The sequence below is a fragment of the Bombus vosnesenskii genome, unplaced genomic scaffold (assembly GCF_011952255.1).
Source record: "Bombus vosnesenskii isolate JDL3184/JDL3185 unplaced genomic scaffold, Bvos_JDL3184-5_v1.1 scf7180000013273, whole genome shotgun sequence".
In the NCBI taxonomy this organism is placed as follows: domain Eukaryota; kingdom Metazoa; phylum Arthropoda; class Insecta; order Hymenoptera; family Apidae; genus Bombus; species Bombus vosnesenskii.
Genome location: NW_022882931.1, coordinates 1,308,800 through 1,335,941, shown reverse-complemented (window position 1 = coordinate 1,335,941; position 27,142 = coordinate 1,308,800). Strand labels below are relative to the sequence as shown.

The 27,142-nt window shown below is 37.8% G+C and overlaps 3 protein-coding genes across 4 annotated transcripts; 2 read left to right on the top strand and 1 right to left on the bottom strand.

Moving 5' to 3' along the window:
• Nucleotides 1-690: 690 nt before the first annotated feature.
• Nucleotides 691-2,464, top strand: LOC117231560 (mucin-2-like). Its single transcript, XM_033490117.1, has 2 exons — nucleotides 691-761; nucleotides 1,020-2,464. The coding sequence occupies exons 1-2, from the start codon at nucleotides 755-757 to the stop codon at nucleotides 2,321-2,323; spliced, it is 1,311 nt and encodes a 436-aa protein (XP_033346008.1). The 5' UTR covers nucleotides 691-754; the 3' UTR covers nucleotides 2,324-2,464.
• Nucleotides 2,465-2,550: 86 nt separating this feature from the next.
• LOC117231561 lies at nucleotides 2,551-6,293 on the bottom strand. Its single transcript, XM_033490118.1, has 3 exons — nucleotides 6,142-6,293; nucleotides 3,852-4,061; nucleotides 2,551-3,071 (listed from the first exon to the last, which is right to left on the bottom strand). The coding sequence occupies exons 2-3, from the start codon at nucleotides 4,034-4,036 to the stop codon at nucleotides 2,813-2,815; spliced, it is 444 nt and encodes a 147-aa protein (XP_033346009.1). The 5' UTR covers nucleotides 4,037-4,061; nucleotides 6,142-6,293; the 3' UTR covers nucleotides 2,551-2,812.
• Nucleotides 6,294-9,321: 3,028 nt separating this feature from the next.
• Nucleotides 9,322-26,055, top strand: LOC117231646 (serine proteinase stubble). Of its 2 annotated transcripts, XM_033490272.1 has the most exons (11): nucleotides 9,322-9,637; nucleotides 12,359-12,464; nucleotides 16,222-16,541; nucleotides 16,728-18,126; nucleotides 20,068-20,211; nucleotides 20,824-20,970; nucleotides 21,540-21,616; nucleotides 21,839-21,939; nucleotides 22,118-22,389; nucleotides 22,468-22,622; nucleotides 23,170-23,334. In XM_033490272.1, exons 2-11 carry the CDS (start codon nucleotides 12,359-12,361, stop codon nucleotides 23,332-23,334), a joined length of 2,886 nt encoding a protein of 961 aa, XP_033346163.1. In that variant the 5' UTR covers nucleotides 9,322-9,637. The 2 variants fall into 2 exon arrangements, with proteins under 2 accessions (XP_033346163.1, XP_033346162.1); XM_033490271.1 differs by lacking the exon at nucleotides 9,322-9,637 and having other exon boundaries at nucleotides 12,332-12,464; nucleotides 23,170-26,055.
• The last annotated feature ends 1,087 nt before the right edge of the window (nucleotides 26,056-27,142 follow it).

Below are 27,142 nucleotides of genomic sequence, written 5' to 3'. Positions count from 1 at the left end.
TAACCCAATACATTATTATTCACGTAACCTTCAGTCCGAAAAATTTCCAACTGTTTAGGTATAATAAATTAATGAAATACGAATAATGAAATAAAATAATTTATTTTTCTGTTAGAGTTATTTCATTGTTTTCTATTTTGATCTATCGTACTTAAGATTAAAAAGCTTAGTAGAAAGAGAGTAAAAATCATGTTATTAGTAAGTTATTTAATTGATTTCGAGTATTACGCCATAATGATAACGATATATAACCTCATTTTGAAGAAGTATGGTGAATAGCAAGACGATTTTATTATTCTCGAAAAATTGAGAAAAATTTTCTGTTCGTTACAATATTTTTCACTTCCAAGCAAATAATGCTTCCTTTGTCATTTTTCCTTATTTATCAAAAATACGTGAGATATTTAAGGTGATCCAGTTGGGTTGTTTCTCTTATACTATATGTAAAACAGTACTTTTATTCTATGCCGTAACACATTAAAGCGAAACTTTTAATTTGCTGAATACGTTGTACCTATGTAATTATTGGTTCGATAGATCAAGCTCTAAATATAAAGGAAATGGTAGAATAATGATGATCAACTAAAACTTCGGTAAACTGATCCCAAGTTAAATAAGGATGTACGTATTGGCAGAGATAAGATAAATGATATGTTAATGATAAGATTCAGTCCATTATAAAAGTCGATTCGCATAGATTATATTTGTCAGTTTTCTGTAGATAAGGAATGGTGACTTCGTTTTATTATACAGAATGAAGGGTAAGTAACTTGAATATTTTTAACAATTTCTCGTAGGAAAAAATTCATAAAGAAGATAGCGATGCCCATTAGTACAATAAGTAAGAGACAAAAAGATGTAGTTTAAATAAAACGGCAGGCACTTTATTTTACAAACTGGCAAACAAAAATGCTTGAACCCTCTCAATATGTACGCTTAATAAATAATGACAGTTGAAGATGTAAGTTAAAGATAAAATTTGATAAATTACAATAATGTTTTCTTTTCATACATTTCAGTGTTATATCTGTTGTTCATTGCTGTCACTGTAGCGACGGCGGACGAAAATTGTCCTGAAGTAGTATCTCACGACTGTATTCCAATGCAGCAATGCATTGGTAAAGGAAACAAGACGTATACGCATCATATTCCTTATCTCGACGACTGTCATAAATATTATAAATGCTTAGGACATATTGCATGCCTACTATGCTGTCCAAGGTTCGGCATTGGACAAAATCGGCTGGTCTTCAATCCTAAAGAGCAGGTCTGTGACTGGCCATTTGAAATACCAGAACTAGAAGCAAAATGCTATGACATTTTTCCATCGACCTCCCCGCCAATTACTCCACCGGAACCGACCACCTCGCCAACTACTCCACCGAAACCGACCACCTCGCCAACTACTCCACCGGAACCGACCACCTCGCCAACTACTCCACCGGAACCGACCACCTCGCCAACTACTCCACCGGAACCGACCACCTCGTCAACTACTCCACCGGAACCGACCACCTCGCCAACTACTCCACCGGAACCGACCACCTCGCCAACTACTCCACCGGAACCGACCACCTCGCCAACTACTCCACCGGAACCGACCACCTCGCCAACTACTCCACCGGAACCGACCACCTCGCCAACTACTCCACCGGAACCGACCACCTCGCCAACTACTCCACCGGAACCGACCACCTCGTCAACTACTCCACCGGAACCGACCACCTCGCCAACTACTCCACCGGAACCGACCACCTCGCCAACTACTCCACCGGAACCGACCACCTCGCCAACTACTCCACCGGAACCGACCACCTCGCCAACTACTCCACCGGAACCGACCACCTCGCCAACTACTCCACCGGAACCGACCACCTCGCCAACTACTCCACCGGAACCGACCACCTCGTCAACTACTCCACCGGAACCGACCACCTCGTCAACTACTCCACCGGAACCGACCACCTCGCCAACTACTCCACCGGAACCGACCACCTCGCCAACTACTCCACCGAAACCGACCACCTCGCCAACTACTCCACCGGAACCGACCACCTCGCCAACTACTCCACCGAAACCGACCACCTCGCCAACTACTCCACCGAAACCGACCTCGCCGTCTGATGATAATCCAACTCATGCGCCAATAGTAAGTAATTGTCCATCAAGTGGAGTCGTAAATATACAGCATGAAACTGACTGCAATAAGTATTACACATGTCACGATGGAAGAAAATCGTCTGTAAAAGTATGTCCAGTAGGTACGCTTTACAACCCTATAATTGGTGCGTGCGACTTGAAAGAACATGTTCGCTGTGAGTAAGATGAATGTAAAAGAAAGATCTTTCTGTTTGCTACAGATTTAATTTATAAGAAACAAACACCCCGTCCCGTAAAATTGCAGGAGCATAATATAATGCTTTTACATTTATTAACTCTGTATATAATTGTTATAGTTGTTTTTCATAATATCTATACTTCAGTGTAATGGAGAAATTGAAATATATGTATTGTGAAATTCTAATTAATAATAAAGTATTCAAAAATATATCAAATAAAATGTCGTTTATTTCGTACTAATACCTCCTATTTCGCACAAATCGTAACGAGACGACTAGTTGTCATCTTTTTACCTTTTTTTAAATTCATGGAGGCACTTTTTGCCTTCAATTGCAAATTGAGGCGAACTTGTTTACAAAGAGAATTATTTTTATCATAATATTGATAAGCAATTTAAATAGAGCAACTGACAAACAATCGAATGTAACGGGATGTATATGTCGTAAACAGGATATAGGACACGCAAATTACTTTATTGCACATCGTCGTAGTATTTTTCAACTGTGTCTAATACGTGACAAGGCGGAGAATCGATTCGTGAAGTGCTCTTCTTAGGGTCAGACTTTTCCACCTCATCGAGGAATCCACTCTCTTCTTGCTTCCTCTTTTCGAATTGTCGGTTTGCTTTTGGTTGCTGCGAACGTTGAGAATTCTCCAGGATTGTTTTCATCGAATCCCAAACATAATTAACTTCCGGTACAGAGGAGAGAACACTTCCCCTTTTTCCATATCTATTCACGTATTAGAAGCATTATAATAATGTTATAATAACTTTACCGTATCTCCTACAAATACACACGTTTATGTTCAAACTACCAATTATCACGCCCGAAGGAAAAGTTTCAAATTTTTACAATATTCATCAAAATTCACAAATTGTTTATACTTTTGCTGTAAACGCGATACGAATTAATTGCGTCAAACAATACGTTACACAACCGAGCAAAAGGTGTGATTCTATTTGTCTCTGCTCGTCTTTTTATGCAGATATGCGCAATGTGATTATTTGCTTCTTATCATTATGATCATCATACTTCTTGTCGATCTGTATTATTGGTTTTTTATTGTATTTCACTCAAATGATTTTGTAAATAAGAGTAGGCCTGTATGTATATTGTCAAAAATTAATTTTATTAACGTGAAAACTGTTGAAAATATCGACTATAATATTTCATATGCAATTGTGCTCTTTGATCTAAATTATTATACAATTCTTGTAACGTATCGTGCACCCTTATCTTTTGTTTCTAAAATATACCTTTGATTTAATAAAACATCGAGAAGAAAAGTTTGTCAGGTCGAAACATAGAATTGATACACACTGTATCGAGCAGGTTATCAACATCTTTTCTCGGGAACGGTGTCTCATGTCATGGAAAAACTTTATTCTATATGTTTGACTTATTTTTTCACGAGAAATCGCCTCTTGCTCGATTATAGGTACCACCAATTACCGAACATTCAATACATTTCAAAAAAATATATCGGATAACGTCAGAATACATTATTACCTCGCTTTCCCGTTAAGGGAATAGAAATCACTAACATGATCGAGGTATTTTCTTAATTCTTCCTGATTCTTAAATATTTCTGGCCGAGTTGGTCTGGCCATCGGTCCCGGTTCGCCATGAACAATCCCAGTTCCAAGAATAAAAAGAACGAGAAACAAGTAGATGCTATTCGAACACGATTGCATTCTTCTCGTCAGAAGTCACCGATTACTGAAAAAAAAAAATTATTCTTGGTAGACACGACACTTTTTCTTGACATTTTATTGCATACTTAATTACGTAATAAAACACAAGCCACACAATATTCACGAATCAACAGAAATTTCTGTGCTGCACATTATCCACTTGTTCAAATTTCCCCGTTTCATAATACACTTAATATTTCGAACACAGCTGTTTCAATAAGCATTTCATTTTCAATTTGCCTGACATCTCACTGAATATTTCACTATCATAATTCAAATACCGTTGTATTATACAATAAAATGAACGGTTGATTTCCAAAGGTATCGTACGAATCGTTTCATTTTCTCATCGTTATTAATTCATTGGTATAATATTTAGCTTGTTTCACGTGTGTTTCAACTTTGTTCTACAGAAAGCATAAATAATCGTATTCGTTCTAACCGTACATCGTGATTGGAAATATCATTTGATTGTTTGATTTAATAAGCTGTACAACTGTAGCTTAAAATTCCCTCGATTGGTATTTAAGTGTACGTGAAAGCATAGCGTGAATTATGAAAAGCAATTTCGAACAATTCCGGATAACATGATACAGAATGAACAGATGCAAATGGAAATTGAACATGAAGTCGAGTTTAACTTCATCTATATTGAAATCTTTCCGCGGGGAGCAGTTGATGATTTAAAATTTAATATTGAAATGCAATTGATCGGCGGATTAATTTATTCGAGGCAGCGTGTCTCGAAAGTCAAGGTCACGGTAATTTACGGAAATTTTCAAAGTCCCGCGAAACTAGACCGTCTTGACCGACTTGACCATCGTCTCAAATCGACTTTCACGCATTGATTTTACGGATAATATGATTTTAAGAAAATCACAAAGAAACTTCGACACTAATTACGTGACAATTAAGAGTCATTAAAATGATAATATGCGAGGTTTATCTATGATTTAATTTGTGCTGTGGATTGATTGCTCGCTATAAAGGGGGCGTCGAGTCGTCTATTTCCTCGTTTTATAGAGGTCTGTGGTCTAAAAGAATACACATCGTTTGGCGTAAACTAGCTACATAAAAGATACTCTCGTAAGCTTGATAATCCAGCAAGAAATGTGATTGTAAAGGAGAACGAATATTCATACAAGATTTAATACGCTGCATGTTTCATATCCCGTCTTTTTATAAATGCATTAACTTTTCATGGCGCATTAAATATCGCGAGATTTATGAATGCGAAGAACGACTTAATTAATGGAACATGTTAACTCGAAAGTTCAAGAGGAGAGTAACTACGCACAATAATTGAACTATAAGTTCATTTGCATCGATCTGGTTGATACGTGCAGTTCATATTCATGAAAAGAAAAATTCTTATTCAAAAAGATAATTCTTATTGAATATGTAAAACTAATTGTTATGTCAAACAACGGTAGCACACACACATATATATCAAATATAACGAGTTAACGTTAGAAATAACGAGTTATCGAACCTATCACGACATATTACTTTCAAACTTAGCTGATTCTGGCTATTACAGGTCCATCCTACAAGATCTCATTAATACTATCGAGTCTTAGTTATAAAACGTTTCAAGTTTTTTTTAATAACGAGGAGAACACTGAACACGATTCGTGCTGGTTGTCTGTATCTTTCTAACACGTTCCAATAGTCAATAATAAGTATGCTATTAATTATTTCTAAGAACAATGCGAATTATCAGTACAAGAATTACTTCGAATTGACGAAAAACAATGATTTTATATTAGTCCAAAGCGATAGAGCTATACTTGTAGAATTAAATCGTAACTTTTGTTACTCGTAAGGAAGGTAAATGTGTAATCACGTATAAGATGTTATCAATGTCGAAATAGATATGGATACATTAATCGCCGAATTTTTTCGAAATATGTCGAAAACTTAGATCTAACTACGCATCTAACTACAAAGATATCACTGCAGGATGTATAGTTTATAGATGATCACAGTTTGATAAAAACGATTTTATTAATCAAAGTAAACTACACGAAAGCAACATGAACGATAGACTTGCGTGATCAGTACCTTGTTGTTCAAGAGTTTTATCGTAAATTATTATTACTCACCGATTAGTTGAAGTATCAATCCGTTGCGACGAAAAGATTTCCTGTATCCTAATGGAATATTCAGAAGTTGAAATCGAATCGGCCGCTCGCACCGCAGGACAGGAGTATATATACCTGGGAACGCACCCTCTGTCGCACCCCCTCGGCGGCAAATCGCGTATCGCGCAGCCAATCCACGCGGTTCAACCCCACCAGTCACTTTCCCCACTATCCCTTCGTCGATCCTTTTCTTTCGATCTTTGTATAAGGATTACGCTTAACAATTCGATTTAAAAGATCGATTTATCCCAACAAGGACGATCCCTGGCGTATCGATTATTCCTTTGTAATTTTTATCATTCGCGGTTTAACGTCAATCGTGTAAAATACTTTCCTCTATGCTATGGTAATGTTACGGTGAAACGACATTTTCAATATATGCTCTGATCAAAATGTGATGAAAAAAGAAGCGCGTTTCTAAAGGCGATGTCTACGTTCAACGTAGTATTCTACGATAAATGTCCTTTCCTAGCAGTTCCTTTCCTGCGAGCAATAAAAGTACTGTCTGTAAAAGTGTAATCAGATTGTAATGTAGTCTTGCGTGGATTTTATGAAACGTTTCCGCAACCAAGTCATCCCCGTAGGACGTAAAAACGGATATTACTTTCGTGAGTATTCTTTTGATAAAAACTGTACAATAATTTTAATAAATAGCCGCTCCTTTTTAAAGTAAAAGCATTCGATTTATTCACCAGCATTGGTTTCTTCTTCTAATCGTCTCGTTAATTGTACCTTCATCAATTTACTATTTGAATCGCATCTGAATTATTTTTGTCCGGATTCGGCCGTTTAAGTTTTCACGAAATCACCCTCGTTTCCTCAATCTACTTTATGTTTAAAGTAAAACGTGATCCTAACTCGAACGGATATCCACTGTTGAGACTTTAAAAACAAAATATCCGCGCGATACATTCGTCAATCTTAAGATCGTTAAACACGAGACAAGGCTTTCCGGAACTTAAGAATGACGATAACGATTCGAAAGCCACGCGCGCTAGAAATGATGGATGTAATATTGACGTAATATTTCTCGTGTATACGTTGGCTTGATTGAATCGTGATGAGCATATCGATAGATGCGTTACAAGAGATTGTAGATACATTCTCACACAGGATCATTGTACGCGCTCCATGGGAAAGAAACTGTATTAATAAAACGACACCCTACAGGTTTCGTAGATTCCAGGATATAAAAGTTACTCGGAAGGCTCTCGTTAACGCGTTGACTGCCGCGCGAATTTTCTATACTTTTCCATGACAATCGTAATAAATTGAAGCATACACTAGATATACATAAACATGTACATACTACACCGTAACATCCGATTGTTGCAGAATATTATGTACATTGTATTTGTGCACTTTTTTCTGACGGTGTTACCTAATTCGTTCACAATGTTGAAAGGTTTCTAGTCCAAAAAGTTTATCTTACTTTAAACGTTCTAGGAAATTTAGTAAAACGTGGGCCACTAATTGACGTTGCAGCCAACGTGTAAAGTCACGGAGTCTCGCATCTTTTCTCCATGTACCCGAAATCTTTCCTCAATTCGTTTTATTCGGGATTCGATCGTTCGAATTTCAGTGTGCGGTTCGCCGATCGATACAACACAAAACCTTTTATAAATAATAGTGAACGACGAGCATTAGCTCGTACAGCCAAAGATTAAATGTCATTCCGATAACTGTTCTCTCGATTCGACGAATAAGGACATATGTTCGTGTTTGTCGATCTTAACTAGATTTTACGAATCAGGGGTATAGCGTCTCTCAATAGGTTACCATACTCGTTTCAATATTTTCGACGAAATGTTTTCGTTCATAATTTCCGATAAAATCCAAGACCGACACATTCTTCGTATTTGCAACCACAATCATACGATAGTTGGCTGTAACTGTTACAAAAGGATTCGTGTAAATTTACTTTAACCGTCTTACGTTCCTCGTGTCGTTTTCCATCGAATCGTATTTTTATACGATTAGAAAATTTCATAAACTTGACAATAATATGGAAGTATGCTAAAGATTTCCTTGACAGTTAAAAACTCATTTTCAGTTGAAACCAAAGGGGTCCTTATCTCTCTTAGGTGATTATATTTTACATTCGTCAGCAAGCGTTATCGTTCGATTGATTTACAATTTCTATCCTATGTATTCTCTGCTGATTACTGGCTTTCTACGCGTATATTCTATACATTCGATAAAGTAAAGGATTATAATTTATAAGAAATTGAAACTGACAGAAATTAATTTAACAGATAAGAGATCTGCCGTGCGAAATATACCTTCGTTCGAACTTGAAACGACCGCTTCACTTATTAATCTTCATCTTAAATAGGCATGCATTAAAAATCTCGGAGGGCGCTGTGACCGCTATTGCTTGACAAGCCAGTCGATCCAACAGGTGAAAGACTTACCGTCTAGAGATAAGTCCCAAGTAATGGTAATAAGATTCCGCGAGGAATTTTCGTCGCGAAGGATATACAAACCCTGTAATGATAATCTCGTAATTACGAATAAGATTTAACAATTCCAATAAATTAATACCCGACTTTTTGCTTTAATTGATCTAGGATCTGTTCGATCAATCAAACGGCAATGTTCGTCGACTAAAGCAACTATTTATATGTACTATTTCATCGACAATTCACGAAACCATACGCTGTCATCATTGTGCGTGAAGCTATTCTATATATCTAAAGGGGGCTAACAATTTGCAAAGTTGTAGAAGTAGATCGAGGAAGAAGAAGGAGATCTCGATGTGGAAATTAGGAAGAAGGAACGATCGAAAAGGGGCAAGGATAACGCTCGGGAAGAGGTTACACGTCTTGGTTATACAACGACCCGCGACGACAACCAGGTCGAAGTGGGAACGTTGAAAAGGCCAGAAGAGCATTAACCAACAGGCCCTCGAAAAGAGGAGGCACGAAGGTAGCCGTTCGTAGAGAAAGAAGGACAATCGTTCGTTTAGAAGGAGAGAAGCAACGGAGGAGAACGGTCATTGCCACCACCTCACCTCGAGCCGGTGCTAAAGTCTCAACGCGAGGAATATCCTCGACCCTGCCACGGTCTACCGTGCGGAATTGTCCTGTAGTTTAGCTTGGCTTCGTTCTATCGGTCATGGTGGGGCCTTCACGGACAACGATGCGTCGCGTTGGGATTCGTGCATGCGGAGCGCACCGGAGAGCACCTGGATCGATGATCCAGAAGTCGTGAACTACGCAAAGACCACCGACAAACCAGTTCGATTGGTGCTACCTGTTGTGAGCAGGTCGAAATTTTGTTACGCTTCGGCCCGGGTTCAAGGGTGAATTTTCTTCGAAGGTGTACAAAGTTCGACACAGCTACGAAAGCGTTTCGGGAGGGTGAGAATTCTAAGCTTGCTGGGGGGATGATGTCCCTCGGAATCTGACGACGAAGTAGCGTTCATCGTTGCAGTCGTTCGACGTCATCAGAAAAGGTAAGCTTATCGTTTCAACTCGAGAGAACCTCGGTTTAATGGGAAAAAAAGGAAAAGAAAGGAAGCACCGTGATATATCGAAGCAATATTTATCATTGTAATAGAAAGAACATGATAATTGTACGATATAATCTGCAACCATAGTACGTTACGTCTAAATCTAATAATTCTGACAATTTGTTTCATGATTAATTTCGAAGGTTTTAATAAAACATGTTAAGGGAAAGACCGTTCGTCGGATAACCGATCGAAAGAAATCGCAGAACTGCCAGAGATTTGCCAATGCGAGCCGTATGTCGTTCACGAATACCGTTCGTTTCTTTAAGCAGAATTCAAACTTTCACAAACGCCACGTTTTAGTATGAATGTCATCCTCTCGATAATATCACTTTGTTTCGTATGACATTCACGAGCAGATCAAGTGAAAAAAAATCGATAAAGGTCACGCCTAAATACTTGTTTTCCATTATAATTTCGCTTCACGATCGGAGACGACTAACGCATAAATCACGTTATACCGCGATTAGTTATTTTCGAAGTAATCAACCCCAAACAGCTATCAGGAAAAGTATTCCGTTCGAAAATCCACATAGCTGTACAAAGTTTGGAACGTATCTGTGTTAATCTTATATCCAATTAACGACTTTCTTTCGCGCTGAAATATCTTGCTCAGGATATACACAGGTAGACGTGGCTTCGGATACAGGCCCATCGATCAAGCCAAAAAGTATTTACGATTGTACTTTTAACGAATTTCGGCTTGATACGGTCGTTTTTTCGCTTCCAAATGGCTGTTTTATTCCACTGAACCGTACTTCGGCGCCAACCCACATGTGCGCCTTGTATTAGATACGTGCGTACAAATGAAAGTGGCTTGTACCGTTACAACTTACGTACTAGACTACAACAAAAGCTTTTTATATAGGGACACGGTTGCACACGCATGTACGTTCGTCCTCGAACCTTCTAATTACGAAAATTAGGTATCGATGTTTGTTTGATTCACCTTGCGATTCAACGCCGGTGGTTATCGTATTCGTCTTCGGGAATACGTACATATATCAAATTATTCGATTATACATGAAGAATAAAAAAAAAAAAAAAAAACAGCAACGACACGGCTATTTGCATTTAAATGATTGCATACGATATTACAGTATCTTATAAATGGAACGGAATACGAAACAAAAATTTCCGATCACATCGTATAACTATCAAATAGTGATCGTTAAATACTTGAAACGATAATTTCTAATAATCACCTGGATAATCTGCTCGACGTTCGTTATTCATAGTCTTCGCAGGAAGTCATTTACTTATTTGTTTTCTCGAAGAAACGTTACGGTAACATGTACGATTTTCTACAAAAGTGCTGGCTCGTAGAAAAACGAAAAGAAAGAGGAAGAAGAAAAAAAAGAAAGGAATATTCTGTTCCAAATCGAGACGGGGAAGATAACTGTCGCCTAACTAATCAGAAGCAGGAAAACCAGTAACCTGACCATCGACAAGCCGACACAACTCACGTAGACATTTGTTGCTTCATCCACCCGAATTCCTGCCTCTGGGTAACTGTAACGGTTTTTATCACTTCCTCAAAGAGGAGGAGCGAGTGCACACTGGATGAGATCATTGCATTTCTTCGGGCAACTCGAAGGAAAACGAGAATTACTTGAATTTTCAAGCAAAACCGAGAAATTACATCTTTATCACATCGAACCTAACATGTTTCTTTTCCTCTTCGTTACGATTACTTTTGTCCTTTTTTTCACCTGGTAATATAAAGGCATAAAAATCGTGGAAGAATGGAAAAGAAGGACACGTTCTTTCAAATGGATTCGACGATATACGAGTCTAAGACGATCCGTGATTCAACCGGACAGGATATAACGTTACAGCCGAATTCTTGCTTCTGAATAACTGTAACTTAGTTCTTGCACGATGAATATCGGGTAACCATGGCTTGATGTCGCGTCAACCTCGTGAACGACATTAACGTCGTTGGGACAGATAAAAAGGAAGAATATATGGAAAGTACTTGAACGTCGCGGCGAAAATACAAGAATTTGTTTCTCTGTGTTATTGCTGCTTTCACGTAATATTGTACTACTGCTGAAAACGAATGTCTGTTCTCATAAGGTCGTTCACTCCAACCTTTCCATTCTCACGATGTAATTATCAATCTAGATATTTTTCTTATGTTTCTAATATTTTTCGCAAAACATCGTAATCGAACATCTTTTCCATTGATTTTTATAACGAACGACTGTTTGAGTACTTTCCTTCTACTTGAACAGTTCGAGTAGCTAGAATTATAGCCAACCAACTCGCAATAATTTTGATAAAGTGGCCAACTGTATCTTATCCAAATGATTTGTGCAAGTCATACAAATCTATCGCGTTACAACTGCGTCACATTTATTAATATCTATTTACGATTTCCATCATTTAGCACGATACTTTATCTATAATATCGTGCTTATCCAATTATTAAATTAAAACTGATATCAAGAACTTAAATCGTGGAATACCAAAAAGCGTAGATTAATCAGTGGATAAGAGGAATCATACCTTTATTATCTCGTGAGAATTTTCTCAGCAATTCTTAAAAGGAGTGACATTGTTGTGAACGTGTTGATGCGCTAACCACTTTTTACTTTTTAAATGTCACGTGTTCTTCGCACTCATCTAAAATTCATGTTCTTTTCTCTGTTCCTTTTTCAGATGTGGGATCGTGAAAGAAAAACCTGGGTCGTCGTCTTCCTAGCCAATGTGCTGTTGAATACCGTCACCGCTTCCCCGATCTATGTCCCACAATTTATTCCAGGAAGTAAGTCACTTCGAATATAGTTATTCTCAAATTGAAAATATCGCGCGCCTTTCAACCGGTATACGGGAACGAAGTGAAACTCGTGTCAAGTACTCGTTTCACTTCCAAAACTGTTCAACATATCCAAATTCCAACACAGAAATCATCAACGTTGCAAAGATCAACGCTCTTTCATTCGTTTAAGAGTACATTTACGTTGGAGCTGCGATAAACGATAAGAGCGGCGATGAGAGCGAAGCGTAGAAATACATGCAATTATTTTATGTATGTACATGTGTATGCATGTAAAACAATTACGCGTGCTTCTAGGCTTCGCTCTCATCGCCGCTCTTATCGTTTATCGCAGCTCCAACGTAAACGTACCTTAACGAACAGCTTCGATTCCAAAATTCGTATTCGCTCTCGAATCCGCCATTAGAACTATACAGTGGCTCACTAAATTATTTCAACACCTATATTAGACACTTTGAAATTTCAGTACAACACACTTTGAAATTTCATTAGCACCGTAACGAGACACGATACCCGTCATTTAATTGGTAAAATTTGAAACAAGTCTGAGATATATACATATAGAATTTCAGATATTTACTAGAATTAGTTAAAAACGTAAAAATTTAACATACAGTATGGATATTTGTCTTAATAAAATCTGTTTCTCTTTAAAATTCTCTTGTGATTTCTGCAAAATACATACGTACCTGCTCTAAATATTCTGCAGCTTCTATGTACATCTTTAGGTTCGTTTCAAATTTTCCTAACATAATCACGATAGCCGTTACAGTGCTAACGAAATTTCAGAATGTTTCGTATAACGCATATAATATATCTATGGAGTATGTCTACAAGTGTTCGAATATTTTCATGAGTTATAATATATGTACACATTCACATGAGTAGCATGGTTCAATTACGAACGACCAGTACAAATTTTTCTTTTTTCGCGTACACGTTGTTTTCTTTCCGCGATTCTTGGATTTCCCCCGAGTGTCAGCCGAATAACGGATCGGTACGCAAATACCTGACATGGGCAGGGCTAAACCTGTATATACATATTCTTCGATGTATTCGAGCACATGTAAAGTACCCGCCTGTTGTATACGCGCGGTTATTTACCTATATGAGTCGCAGGACGACATTGAACCTACCTTGGATTCGAGTTCGAATGCAACGTGGGCGGACTGGTCAGTTATCTATACAAGTAGGTCAGCCCCGGTCATCGGCGTGTACACGACTTACACTTATTTTTCCGATCTTGTCATCTTCGTTCTCATTGGTATTCCGATCGCTTCATTCAAGCCATACTTCGAGGTCTCAACGAAAAATCGGTCATCAAACTAAAGACCTTAATCGACATAATTGAACGAGAAGAATCTGCCGATTATTGATATGGCAAGTGAAATTACAGCAGCTCGCAAAACTATTTAAATGCTTATTGATAGAAACTTTTTTTATTACGTTTCATACGAGACATCTTTTCACTAGCGTTGTAACGAGATTCGATTGTCATGATCATACTGGCAAAATTTGAAACTAATTGGAAGATGAAGATAACATATCTCGATTGAGGTTTCCAAACTACTAAGTATATTGACAAGTTACAGTATTTAATGCTCATGCTGTATACTAACTTTTTTACTAAATATATGTTTGCCATAAATGACTTGTAACTTCTGTATACAGTTTCAGATTGGTTTTAGATTTTACCGATAGAACCACGACAGCCGTATCTTGTAACAGTCTTAATGAAATGTTAACAATTCAAATCCTTTCACGAGTCGCTTTATGCATCGTTCAAGTTTGTTGTTTTCGACCGATCTTTTACGAGATTTGACGGAATACATTATCACCATCAGTGAAATCCTTTCGATGGTACGAATTCGCGTGGGCATGTACGCGCAAGCATGTGCGCTTGGTATAGCCACGACTGAAATTCCAACAAGTGCGTAATGAAATCGGTAACTTTCTTTCACGACTGTGACTCAGACGACACTTCCGGTAGCATACATTTTCTACGCGGAAGGACACCAAACACGTAGAACATCTTGGACAAGGGAACTGGCCGACTGACCCGAAAGCAAGGGTGCCGGGTTTGTATATAATTTTACGGTCGATTTTCACTCGCTACGGCCATCAACCTCCACTGCCAAGAAGAAAGTAAATATTCCGAGAAAAACGCGTTACTATCATCTATAACAACGTCGATCTCATAATTTTTATAGTCTAATTTCGAACATGTTTCTTCTAGTTTCCCACGTTTCATAGATCATTCAATTTGCATCTTTATCAGGGTCTTAGAAATTCAAATGCAAAAGAAGAAGAGAAATTGCGAAAGAATTTCTTTCGAAGAAACTCGATAAATTTTCCGTGTTATTTTCTATTAATTAATTGTTACTTCATATCGTTCTTTCCAGGTTGTAATACAAATAAAAAGTAGATTTATATATTCGCCATTTCGTTCTAGTTTTTTCGTAAGAGGGATATATTATTAACAAGTCTGCCACAGACGTTCATTATATAGGTGTGTCTGTTCCGGCGAGATGGGTCGGGTCAGGTATGTCGATTTAATCACGTTGAGTCAAAGAACCTTGGAATGTGCGAGAGGGATTCGTTAGGTAGCCAACACGTAATAGGACGAGAAGGAGAAGCCAAGATTGTGAGGTGTCTTGGAAGAAAACGGGCTGTTACATTAGGCTATGACTGTGACCGACTTTTGGGTCGGGCATCTAGCTCATACATCGAAACGTAACGGTACCAAGATGCTTTGCTTTGCCTGACATCAATTCGTTCTTCGATAACGCCCGCTATACTACATTACATATCGGCTACGTTCCATAAACGATTGAAAATTACTAAACAGTTGTCGGTTCGATCGATACGTATGATTTACACGTTTCAAAAATTTTGAGAATTTTAATTTAGTATATCAACTCTAATTTGAAAAAGATAGAATAATTTTATCATGATAATAAACGCGTAACACCGTTTTATAAGATAAGCAACAGATTGGCTCGCGTTATTGTGATTCTCACCCATCCACATGTTCGAATTTAATGAAACCAAAACACTTTGCGATATTTATAAATCATAAACCATACGCAGTTACGCATTTATCTGCGATATCTTGGAATTTTTCTGCGCTGTTCACGATCTACCCTCTTAATAAGTACATATTTGGAGTCCATTAAAGCAATTACGCCCACCGTTCCGTAATAATCGTTCTATAACGGATGCAATTAAAGACCAGGAACAGCACACCCGCTTCCGTCGAGAGATTTACAGCTTCTTTCGACGCGATTATTAATTGATTATACTACCTGCTATCGTTCATTATCTATGACAGGATCGTGGCTGCATAGTAGGACGATTAAGGGCCATTATAAACGATGACGATACCTATTTTCAAGCATTACACACTGAATGTAGAACGCGTACAGCGAATACACAGCTATTGGTATCGAGCAAAGGTTAACGTTCATTCGATTAGAGATCACGGAATACGGAAGTTGTTCTCCGTATCCCTTTCTCTCCCTCTCTCTCTCTCTCTCTCTCTCTTTCTCTCTCAACTTTCAGTTCTTTTTTCCTTATAGAAGAGAGAAAGGAAAAGAAATGATCTTCTGATCTCAAAATTCAATTACAATGTTCGATTTAAAATTGTTTAACGTACACTGCCGGTGCAGTATTTAATCTTTAAAGATGAAATTAGTCTACATCATTCCTGATTTCATTTGAAGGTTTCTACTGAAAATGTCCGTAGGTACGGGAAGGAATATCAGGCACTTGCCATGTGTGTCTCGAAGAACTGGCGAAACTGGTGTTTGCATGTTCGCGTTTACCTGCGCAAAGGCGAATGGCACGCATCTTGGCACTTGCATCGACCGTTTCTATTTCGGTAGCTGTTGTAAGATAGACGAAGAACCTGACATTTTTCCTCAAGACAACAGTATCGACGATGGTTCTCCTTCAAGGCCGTTCGTTACGACTCATGGGCCAATTGAGAGCAACGATATACCTGAATATTTCTCAAGGCCGAAGCCGATCAACGAAAAGAAACCAACTGGGACGTACTCCACCGAGGTGAGTTATGGCTTCGAATATACTTACCAAGATTTAGTTTCGTTCTCACGATCGCCTCAACAACGTTGAATTCAATCATATCGAAGTTCTCAAAGAACGAATCTTTTTTTTTCATCTTTTTATATAAGCTGTAGCCAATAGTCATTCGGTGAAATAATCCAGTTCTTCTTCCTTACGAATACTTAGGAGACGACTAGCATGTACACTACACAGAGTATCCGCACGCAACCAACCACCGTAAAAGAAACAACAAAAGTGGCAACTAAAAAGCCAGTGACGACGACCACTCAAAGGCCAACGACATTAGAAATCTCGACAAGGCCGCTATCCACCGCGCAAACCTTTGCCGAAACGACTAAATTCGTTACCAAGAAGCCGATTCATTCGACCACGACGCATAAACCTACGTACTCGTCGTCGTATAAACCAACACACTCGTCGTCTTATAAACCAACTCACTCATCGTCGTATAAACCAGTCCACTCGACTGTTCATGGACCTACCAATGCAACCACACCCAAACCTCTTCAATCGACTGTCGATCGAACAACCGAATCAACAACGTCGAAAACTGTAATCACGACTACTCAAAGGATCACTCCAATTACGAGGTTCCCACCAAGAAACGCAACAACCGCGAGACCATTGACTCATGCTACCACCAGAAAACCTACTACCAGTACTAAAAAACCGGTAATCAGTAGCAGCACAAGGAGACCAACAGCTACCACGAAGAAGCCCATTACACCCTCGAAGAGGCCTCCTTCTTCTACCACAATAAGACCGTCTGTAAATACCACTTTAAGTACTTTATCGTCAACGACCACCACGAAACCTCTATTGACATCCATCAAACGACCAACCATCGCGACGACTACCGAGAACGTTGCTTTCTCCACGGTGACGAAACCAATAAGCTCAACCACGGAAACCGTGATTGCTCAAAAATTCACAACCATCGCCACAACGAGGCCTACCCAAAAGGTGAAACCTACGACGGTTAGAACAACGACTCCGAAGCCGTTAACTACTCCGAAGCCATTAACGACTACTCCGAAGCCGTTAACAACTACTCCAAAGCCGTTAACAACTGTTCCAAAGCCAAAACCAACGAAGATCAGCACGACGACTCCGAGCCTGATATCCAAGCCCGACTACGCAACAACCACCGAAAAAACTGGATCTTTGTCGTCGATTAATGTTACTACCGTTGCTATTACGAAACCTAAGCCAACGATAGAATCAACAAAGCCTACGAAACCATCGAGTAAGCCTACCAGCAAACCTATCGGCAAGCCTACTGTTAAGCCTACCATTAAACCTATCAGCAAGCCTTCTTCGACGACACCCACAACTTTGCTTAGTTCCACCGTAACGAATATCAGTTTCGCGTCGTCGTCTTCCATCAATACGACGACCACCACACCAGCATACGTTACTTCGACAAAGGTGTCAGTTGTTAATCAAACCTTTGGAGAAACTTCTCATACAACTTATGCACCTGGACTCGTTACATGGACGTCGAGTTCTGACGATACGACCACGAAGAATCCGGAGACGTTTTCAACGACAACTACGCAACCGGGTGAGTAGGAACAGTTAACCCATTGAGGGCAAAGTTTCCTATAATTTCTCCCATAGTTTCTCATAATTAGATTAGCGATATTTATGGATTTATGAGAGATATGAAAATGTATGAAAATACAGAGAATGCATATGGTATACGAAAATACGTATAAAATATTTGAAGTATAGTACACGTTGTGATATTTAATAGGGCAAATCTTTGCTCGGGCTGTATTTCTTTAGTTACGTTTATAAAAGTATGAATTTGCATAAAAATCCGCAATCCGATAAGGATGCAAATCCTTGGAATCTTTTTTCATAGCTACAATGTTATAAAACAGAATTTGAAACTTAATAACTGGAATCTCAAAGTCTTCAAATCATGGTATTGTATTGTATTTTTTGTTACATCGAGGCTTATGCTTATTACCATCTTTTTTGAGTATGTGCACGTTTGATACATTTAGTTTCTACCTTAATTTAGTTCTTCAAACTAAATCTTAATTTACCATCTATTTAAATATAGTTATATTTTAAAGTTTTAAAATTCAAATCTTCAAGTTATGAAGATTTTGTCTTATCGGTGCTTTATTAAGTTACTGCATACAGGTTTTCGAGTTGCAAAGTCCCGGCTTAATAAATTGAATTATTTATCGGCAACGGTACTGAGCTATGTATAATCCAATTAATAAGTTCAATTAAACAACGCGTGATCTAATTGGACGATGTAAAATTTATATAATTGGTAATTAAACTCGTATACGCGATCAGTTTGAGCGCGGCCATTTGCAGTTTCCATTCGCATGCTGAGCGAAAACAGTAATTGATGCTCGGTGAAATCGAAGAAAACGGATATCCATTGTGTAACGTGACGTTCTTGTCGTCCATAGGAAATCATCTCGGTGGCAATTCACGTCGAGCTGCACGCCTCCTGCATTAATTATGTAGCATTAAGAAAATCGTGGGAGCCTCGTGAATTTGATCGATTACTCAGGATCTTCTTATCTACTCTCTCATCCGTACTCCTAATAAATTCGATGAATTCTATCAGATAATGATATTTTTTAAAGAAACTTCTAGATTTCAAAATTAGTAGAACTTCTATATCATTCGTTTCTAAGTAATATATTTATACATGTATCGTATGTTTCGATAAGAAACATTGTTAAGTAACTATAGCGTAACTTACACTATCGTCCATAGATATTTACGCAATGTAATTCGATCTATAGGTAGATATCTTCGTTATAATTTCAAAGCTATTGTCGAAGAACGTTTCTCTACTGTTGATTCTTTAATTAATTCATTAATTCCATAGTTAGGATGGAATATTCACTTTGCTTAACGCTTAAAAGCTATCGTGTGAGAGAAATTTCATTCCACCGTATGTACTCATGGACGATAGTATACCTAGAAAGAACATTCGATTGTACAATAAATCTGTATATTACTCGTAAATAGACAACAGCGAAGGCATCGATATAGTTGAAGAAATTCGCCAATATTTTGTCGTATCTATTGACCGCGTTCAGTCTCATTTTGCAGTCGGTAATTGCATTCCAAACCGTACACGCAACAAAAGTGTAAAATAAAATTCCCGTATACGACGTCTTAATCGTCGTGTCTAGGAACGGGTAATTTGTTAAAGAAGGAAAGGCCGTACATATTCTCCGCGCATCGATAGAAGATGAAATTCTGTTGCGTCGGAACGTTGTAACGGTTTAAACCGTCCACCGTAATCTTTCCTCTCGAATGCCACGCGAACAGCATCCACGATCTCCCATTCCATCTCTCGCCTCTCTCTTCCGTTGTAATTTAAACGAGTCGAATTATTTTCCGATAACTGCACTCCGTTCTAGTTTTCGAATGCTTCCAATTACTTTTATTCGTTAGACGCGCGAATAAGAAAATTCTGCGAATGTACGATATCGATCGTTAATAATCCTGAATCATCCTCTAGATCAAACCGAAAGCGAGTGGACTCCGATAACAACTCCAGATGGCTGGATTATGATTCAGTCACCCACTACCAAAAAACCACAAACGGTAGAAGATACGACTGATAAGCTTGTTCCAGAATCTACATCGCAATTCTCGACTTCTGGTACGATGATTAAGTAACTTGAGGGACTTGAAGCAAAAACGATGCTCGTCAAATTTGTTCACTTTCCAGATAATAATCGATCTAGTTGGTAATCACAAGCAGAACTCGCACAATATGCGATCGATGTTGCAAAAACAACTATCTATTCGGTACACGGTAACTCGAGGGAAACGTCGAGTTATTCCGAAAGCTCGTAGCGAAATGTGAAATAAATTCATAGAATGTGGAATTAATATTTTATCGAATATTTTATATAGCGCCTTCTTTTAGAAATATTCCATCAATTATCGATTATTTCTTTTACCAATGAATTCTTCCGAATTTTTACTACTAAAAGGTTTTTCGAGAACCAAAAATAATGACATGCGCGAATTACGTAACAAGGCTAATATTTTGTTTAAAAGAATTGAAACGCGATAAACTGAAATTAAAGATGCTAGAGTAATTTTTCGCTTTTCTGGAAAGGGGCAAACATATAGATAACGGTGCTTTTGTTACGAGTCCTTCGATTTCTCTGCTCTATGTTTTAGATATTTTTTAATAATTTTATTAAAAATGTTGTTTATTTAAAATCTTGTTTTTCATAAAAAAAAAAAATTCACAATTATTTAGCTAAACCAACGACAGAAACTGGTACAGAACACGAGGTAACGAAAAGACCCACTATCTTGACAACTCTGTCCTCGATCGCCAGTGTGACGATAGATACCGAACTTCCGGTACCGATGGAAACACTCAACATGTCGGATTACAAGCAAGGTGAGCTTATCTTATACAATCGTTTAATCTCCGTTCGTATAAAGAGTAGCTCGATCGATGACGATAATGTTTCGTAATTTCTGGATAACTTTAATCTTGCTGCTATCATATCAGAACCGATAGAACATTTATTTAAATCTCATTTATGCAAATGCTGCTATGAAATGAGAATCTATAGTCGATAATATAGAAACCTGAACGTTATACAATACGATTATAACGCGTGGTCGTGAGAAACAAAGATTAAAAGAGGAAAGAATGAAAAAACGTATTTGCATATGTAAAACTAAGCGCGCGAGGTAACATTGACAAATCGTTTCCATTCATGACTGCATCGTGAATAACTGGTCAGAAAACGCGATGATCTTTTTCACTTGCCAAACCCGAAGCAGAATCGTACGCATAATTAGAGGTGTGAGGAAGAAAAAACATGCTGGGAAGGGGCGCTCGCGATGGTACCGGTTCATCCAGTTGGACCAATATAGAAGACTCGTTCTCCAACATGGCTGTGTCATTGAGATTCGCGAATTTATTGAAGGGCTTAAATTCGACGATGCTTGTTCTTGCAGTGTGCGGAAGAAGATTGTTCCCAGAGTCGCGAATCGTCGGTGGGAATCGTAGTTCGTTTGGAAAATGGCCTTGGCAGGTGAGTACAATTCGAGAAAGTTCTCGGAGCTTCGTTAAATCATTCAGAATTAAAGTGGAAATCTCGCGATCGTTTATCAGTCACTGTGTTATACAACGTACTTGTACATCGATGTATGTGTGTGTAAACGACCATATCACACGTGTTGCGTGTTCATGTAATTGATATACAAAGTCGAGCACAGCCAAGCATCGTTAAGTAAGATCGATGTTTTCTTTTCAGATCTCGTTACGACAATGGAGGACGTCGACGTATCTGCACAAATGTGGCGCAGCTTTACTCAATGAGAATTGGGCAATAACAGCAGCGCATTGCGTCGAAAAGTTGGTATCATGTTTATCATTGCGATTAGCTTCGATCTATATTATTTCCTTATTACGATTAATCGATTCCAAGAACTAACTGAGCATATTATCGAACCGCAGTTTTATGAAAAATATATCTTTATCTAAAAAGAGTGTTCGTTTGAAAGTTTCTTTGAATATGATTTTTTATCTGCAGCGTACCACCAAGCGATTTATTGTTGAGAATCGGCGAACATGACCTTGCCAACGAAGACGAACCTTACGGCTATCAAGAAAGAAGAGTTCAAATCGTGGCCAGTCATCCACAATTCGATCCTCGAACCTTCGAATATGATCTTGCTTTGTTGAGATTCTACGAACCTTTGTTACCGTTTCAACCAAACGTTCTGCCTATTTGCTTGCCGGATGACGACGAAAGTTACGTTGGCCGTACTGCTTATGTCACTGGCTGGGGCCGACTTTATGACGGTACCAATACGTTCATTTTATAAGTATTCTCGTAATGACATAATTTAAATGGTATATTGATTAAAACTTAATTCTTAGAGGGCCCGTTACCATCAGTTCTTCAAGAAGTGGCTGTGCCAGTTATAAATAACACAATGTGCGAGGTTATGTACAGGAATGCCGGATACATCGAACATATTCCACATATTTTTATTTGCGCTGGATGGCGAAATGGCGAATACGATTCCTGTGAGGTATGCTAATTCTCTTCGTTCTGTATGTAGATGCGAATATAATGACACACGAAAATAATTGAGCACTTATCACAAACAACATTTTGAAATTTTATTAGCATTATAATGGGGCACGGCTGCCATCGTTATGTTGGTAAAATTTTTAATCGGTTTGAAAATGTGTGTATTTGCACACCATTGTAGCACATACTAATTAATTAAATTCAATTGTATAAAATTTCGCGTCATTTAGTAGTACTTTCACGTAACATAAAAAATTTAATACTGTAAAAATGAAATACTGTGAATAAATGGTTGCTCAGTTTCGTAACTTTTGCATATGTATTCAAGTTCGTTTCAAATTTAATCGATATAATCATGATAGTCGTGTTTCATCGTAACGCTAATTAAATTTCAAACATTTCCGAAAGCATGTACGATGTATTCATGAAAAGTTTCGACAAGTGTTTATGTACTTTTATAAGCGAAGAAAGAGAAATACGTAACTCCATTCATCCACTGAATACAAAATTTGCAAGAACTAAAACAAGAGTTTGTATCGTTGCAGGGTGACAGTGGAGGGCCTATGGTGATTCAAAGGGCGCGCGATAAGCGCTGGATACTTGCTGGGGTGATCAGTTGGGGAATAGGTTGTGCGGTACCCAACCAACCAGGAGTTTACACTCGCATCTCCGAATTTCGTGAATGGATAAACCAAATTCTTCAATTCTAGACGGAAGTTCCGAGCAGCGGATCACGTATCTTTTTGAAAATGATGGTTACATGTGGAAACCATCACAAAGAGACATCGAGACAAGAGACCATCGCTCGAAAGTTAATTTCGAAAGATGTACAAGTCGAATGTAATGAAGTCCGCGCGGCTGTACATAATATTATTTTATACAAATCGTATGCAAAGACAGTTTTCCTCGCGGAAAACTTTCCACGTAGCGGATATTAAGAAAAGAAGGGAAAAGAAAGGAAAAATACGAGTCGTCGTATGTACGTGCAACTACTCTCACGAAATGTCATCAAACGCGATATCTAGTAAGATTAATGTTTTGTACTGTGTGATGTATTTATATGACGCATTACGCGACTCTGTTATTAAGTGTAGGTGGACTTTGGGTTGATCAGTGTATGTCACGCTTATATGTTGCATAGTTTCATACGTAAAACTATGCGTGATCGTCCGTAGATAATTAATGCCGCCTTTTGCTCGTGTCACAATTTCAGCGAGCGAACACCGGTCGACAGAAAAGCTTTCTACGATACCAACGGTGTTCCCCTCACAAATGTCCAATGACAATAATATGTGTTAATGATAAGGTTAATTTAGCAGCTATATCGTGTCAATGATATCAACGCTTCTCGATGGACTCGATTCGCGTTACGTCATTTAATAGCGAATATTATCTGAGCGAATCGTTCGAACCGACCGATGATAACTATTTGCAACGTTCTCGTTTGACTGAGAAGTTTTGCAAAATTAGACGTAATTAAATACCTATCACGATACCACGACGAATTGTACTTCTTGTAAAATATCCAGCGTCGTAAGGACGGGAAAAAAACGATGTGAACTACGAAGAAAATTGACGAAGGAAGTACATAATATTCAACAACTTCTAGGCTCTTTCCAGGTTTATTTTCACGTCTTCCAATAATTCCAATTACTTCCAATATTTCAGGTGTTAGAGCCTGAATAACGAGTGCAATGTGACTTTTGATATTATTCTATCAAGTAGTATCGCGTGCATAACATATAACAATTAGAATAAATATGCTGTACAAACATGTAGAGCGTCAAAGATTCGACTCTTCTAGTAATATTAACGTGAAGCAAGGATGAATCCTTCAATAAGATATAATTCCGTAATTGCTGTAGATACCGCATGCAATGTTATCGAATTACATAGAGACTGTTAATGGTATTACATGATTTTAGTTTTATTTGATATCAAATGAGGAACCCGATGCTGTTTGCGTTAATTTTCGTAATTTATCAAAATACTGATCAACGAATATGTTTACGAATCGATCTGTTATTTGATCGACTGATTTAATCGAAAGTAAAAATAACGTGCTCACTATCTTTACCCTTTTGACAAATACAACCAACTATCGTTACACGCAATATCATCGTACGTAATAAAATAACGATGTAAATCGTATATAAGAAACTAAATTAGCATTCGATAACAAAAGGAAGAAAGAAGAAACTAAACACGTCGTTTGTCGTGCGATCGAAATTGCCTAAGGTAAAGAAATTATTTAATTTAATTTATACGAAAGTTTATATTTGTACGAGTGTATGTACAGATACAATACACACGCTGGTATAGCCAGTCGTGTATGCGAACAAATAATTTATTAATATATGTTGTAGTTGGGGCTGTGAAAATATACAAAACCCCGAGCTTGTAAATAATTGATCGATTGGTGGTGCGTGTTTCATTCTATTACAATCTGTTATTTTCTACCGTTTTACTATCACGTTTCTCCCTCGGTGCCTTTGTATTTACCAATCGAGTATTAAAACGGACAAAAAAAAAAATCGATGTTCCTCATCGAGGAAAGGCTCAGTGAATTACCTGCTTGTCAAGTGCAATCCCTCGCTCCACTTTGTTTGTCCTCGCAACCAATCAACGTGGGTGTTGATATTTACGAATCGGTCTCAAGTGAGAGTTCAAATCTCACCTACACGCAACGCCCACACCATCGCCTGCAACTGTATAGAGCGAGAGCAAAATTCTAGAATAATGGAACGGCTTGTTTGCCGAAGCGTCACGAGGAGCAAACGATTATTAAGCAGGTGGCATGAAACATTTAAGGGAAGAGAAAACGCAATGGAGATCGTCGATCCTCTTACAAGTACTTTATTTAGAGTGGCTCACGAAAGTACTTATTTGAACACTTACCATAGAAAATTTTTATGAACTCATTATTATTAATTAATTTCATTAATATCGTAATGAGACACGACTGCCATGATTGTATCGTTAAAATTTAAAACCAAACTGAAGATGTATATAGAAGTTACAAGATATCTACTGTAAATATACATTCAATGAAAAATTGTGTACGGAATGAATAACAATAGTACTCAACCGTAGTAGTAGTGCTAAAAATGGTCGCACTAAAGAACTGTCAAACAAACGTTATCTATATAATTATGACGTCGTCCTCTATTATTGTGCTAATGAAATTTCAAAATATTTTGTACGATACGTACATACAAATATATTCACAAAGTGTTTCTTTAAGTGTTTACATAATTTCGTGTGTCACTGTATCTCTCTTTATCGCGAGTCGAAAGAAAGTTATGTAAACAGCAGTTTATATTGCATGTGTCTGATGACACAACATAATCGAACATATTTTTCGACCAAAAGAAGCTATTTGTATTCAGTTAAAAATAATCCTACATAAAAACACGGAAATTTCTACCTGGTGTTATCTGATTGTTTCTCTCCGTACTTTTTACAAATATTTTTGTGACCTTCATAATGTACTCTTTCGAACCATATTAAAGAAATGTACGAGATTCCATCGTCAACTAAATACAATTCCTTATTAGCGATAACCACTGATTACGGTATTAAGGCGGATCGATTTTTTTTTTTTTTTCATAAAAATGTTCGTGGAAGCGGAACGATTTTCTAAAACTTTCTACAACGCGTGGATATCGAACGTTAAAAATACCCATAAAATTTGAAAACTTCTTCCGATGCTATATCATTATCGGTTGGCATTTACGTAAAGTATGTAATTCGCACTCATCCGTATCAATAGTGTAAAACTACATGAACGTGATCTACTTCTGATTGGAATCGAAGTAGATGCAAAATTGGTATTCCAACAGTGGTTTCTATTTAACTGAAAGACATCTGAAGTGAGACATTTTCGAGGCAAGTAGAATCTTAACTTTGGCTACAGGACGAAGGAGGAGAATTTTCCATGGAATAATCTATAGGAAATGTTCAACGAGTCATTATGTTATTATAGTTAACTCAATAAAGAGTCCGAATTAACGATTGATTTAATCTTTATTCGATTATCTACAGGATATCAACTGGTTTGCGACTTGCTCGTTTCTTTTCATCACGTCACATTTGCAGGAAGCTCATTTGATTAGCAAAACGTAAAGATAAAAATATTATTGTCTAATTTTTTTTGGTCAGCTGCTCGTTTATTGATTAATTTCTCAAGTGAAATTACGAGATATCGATCGTAAATCGAGTGAATCAGGTGGCCGTGGAACAAGTTGAAACCTCCAATTCATGGAATTTGTAAACACATTTATTGCCACATGTATTTCCAGGTGATATCTTATCAATGAGCATTGCTAACGAGCGGCTTAACCATACACGTATTTCCTATATCGACCATGATATCATCGTGATCCCATGTAGATTATTTCATTAATTTTCCTATGCCTTTCACTTTAGAAACTGACCTAACGTTATATTGGAAAGTTTATGATAACGAAACAGAAACGCGTTATGACGTTAATACCTCGGCTTTGTTACGATAGTTAC

Coding starts and splice junctions, on each gene's coding strand:
- LOC117231561 (XM_033490118.1), bottom strand. CDS start 4,036: ATGCAATCGTGTTCGAATAGCATCTACTTGTTTCTCGTTCTTTTTATT. Junction 3,072..3,851: donor TCCCTTAACGGGAAAGCGAG/GTAATAATGTAT, acceptor ATACGTGAATAG/ATATGGAAAAAGGGGAAGTG.
- LOC117231646 (XM_033490271.1), top strand. CDS start 12,332: ATGTTCTTTTCTCTGTTCCTTTTTCAGATGTGGGATCGTGAAAGAAAA. Junction 21,940..22,117: donor GCAGCGCATTGCGTCGAAAA/GTTGGTATCATG, acceptor TTTTATCTGCAG/CGTACCACCAAGCGATTTAT. Junction 22,390..22,467: donor CTGGGGCCGACTTTATGACG/GTACCAATACGT, acceptor CTTAATTCTTAG/AGGGCCCGTTACCATCAGTT.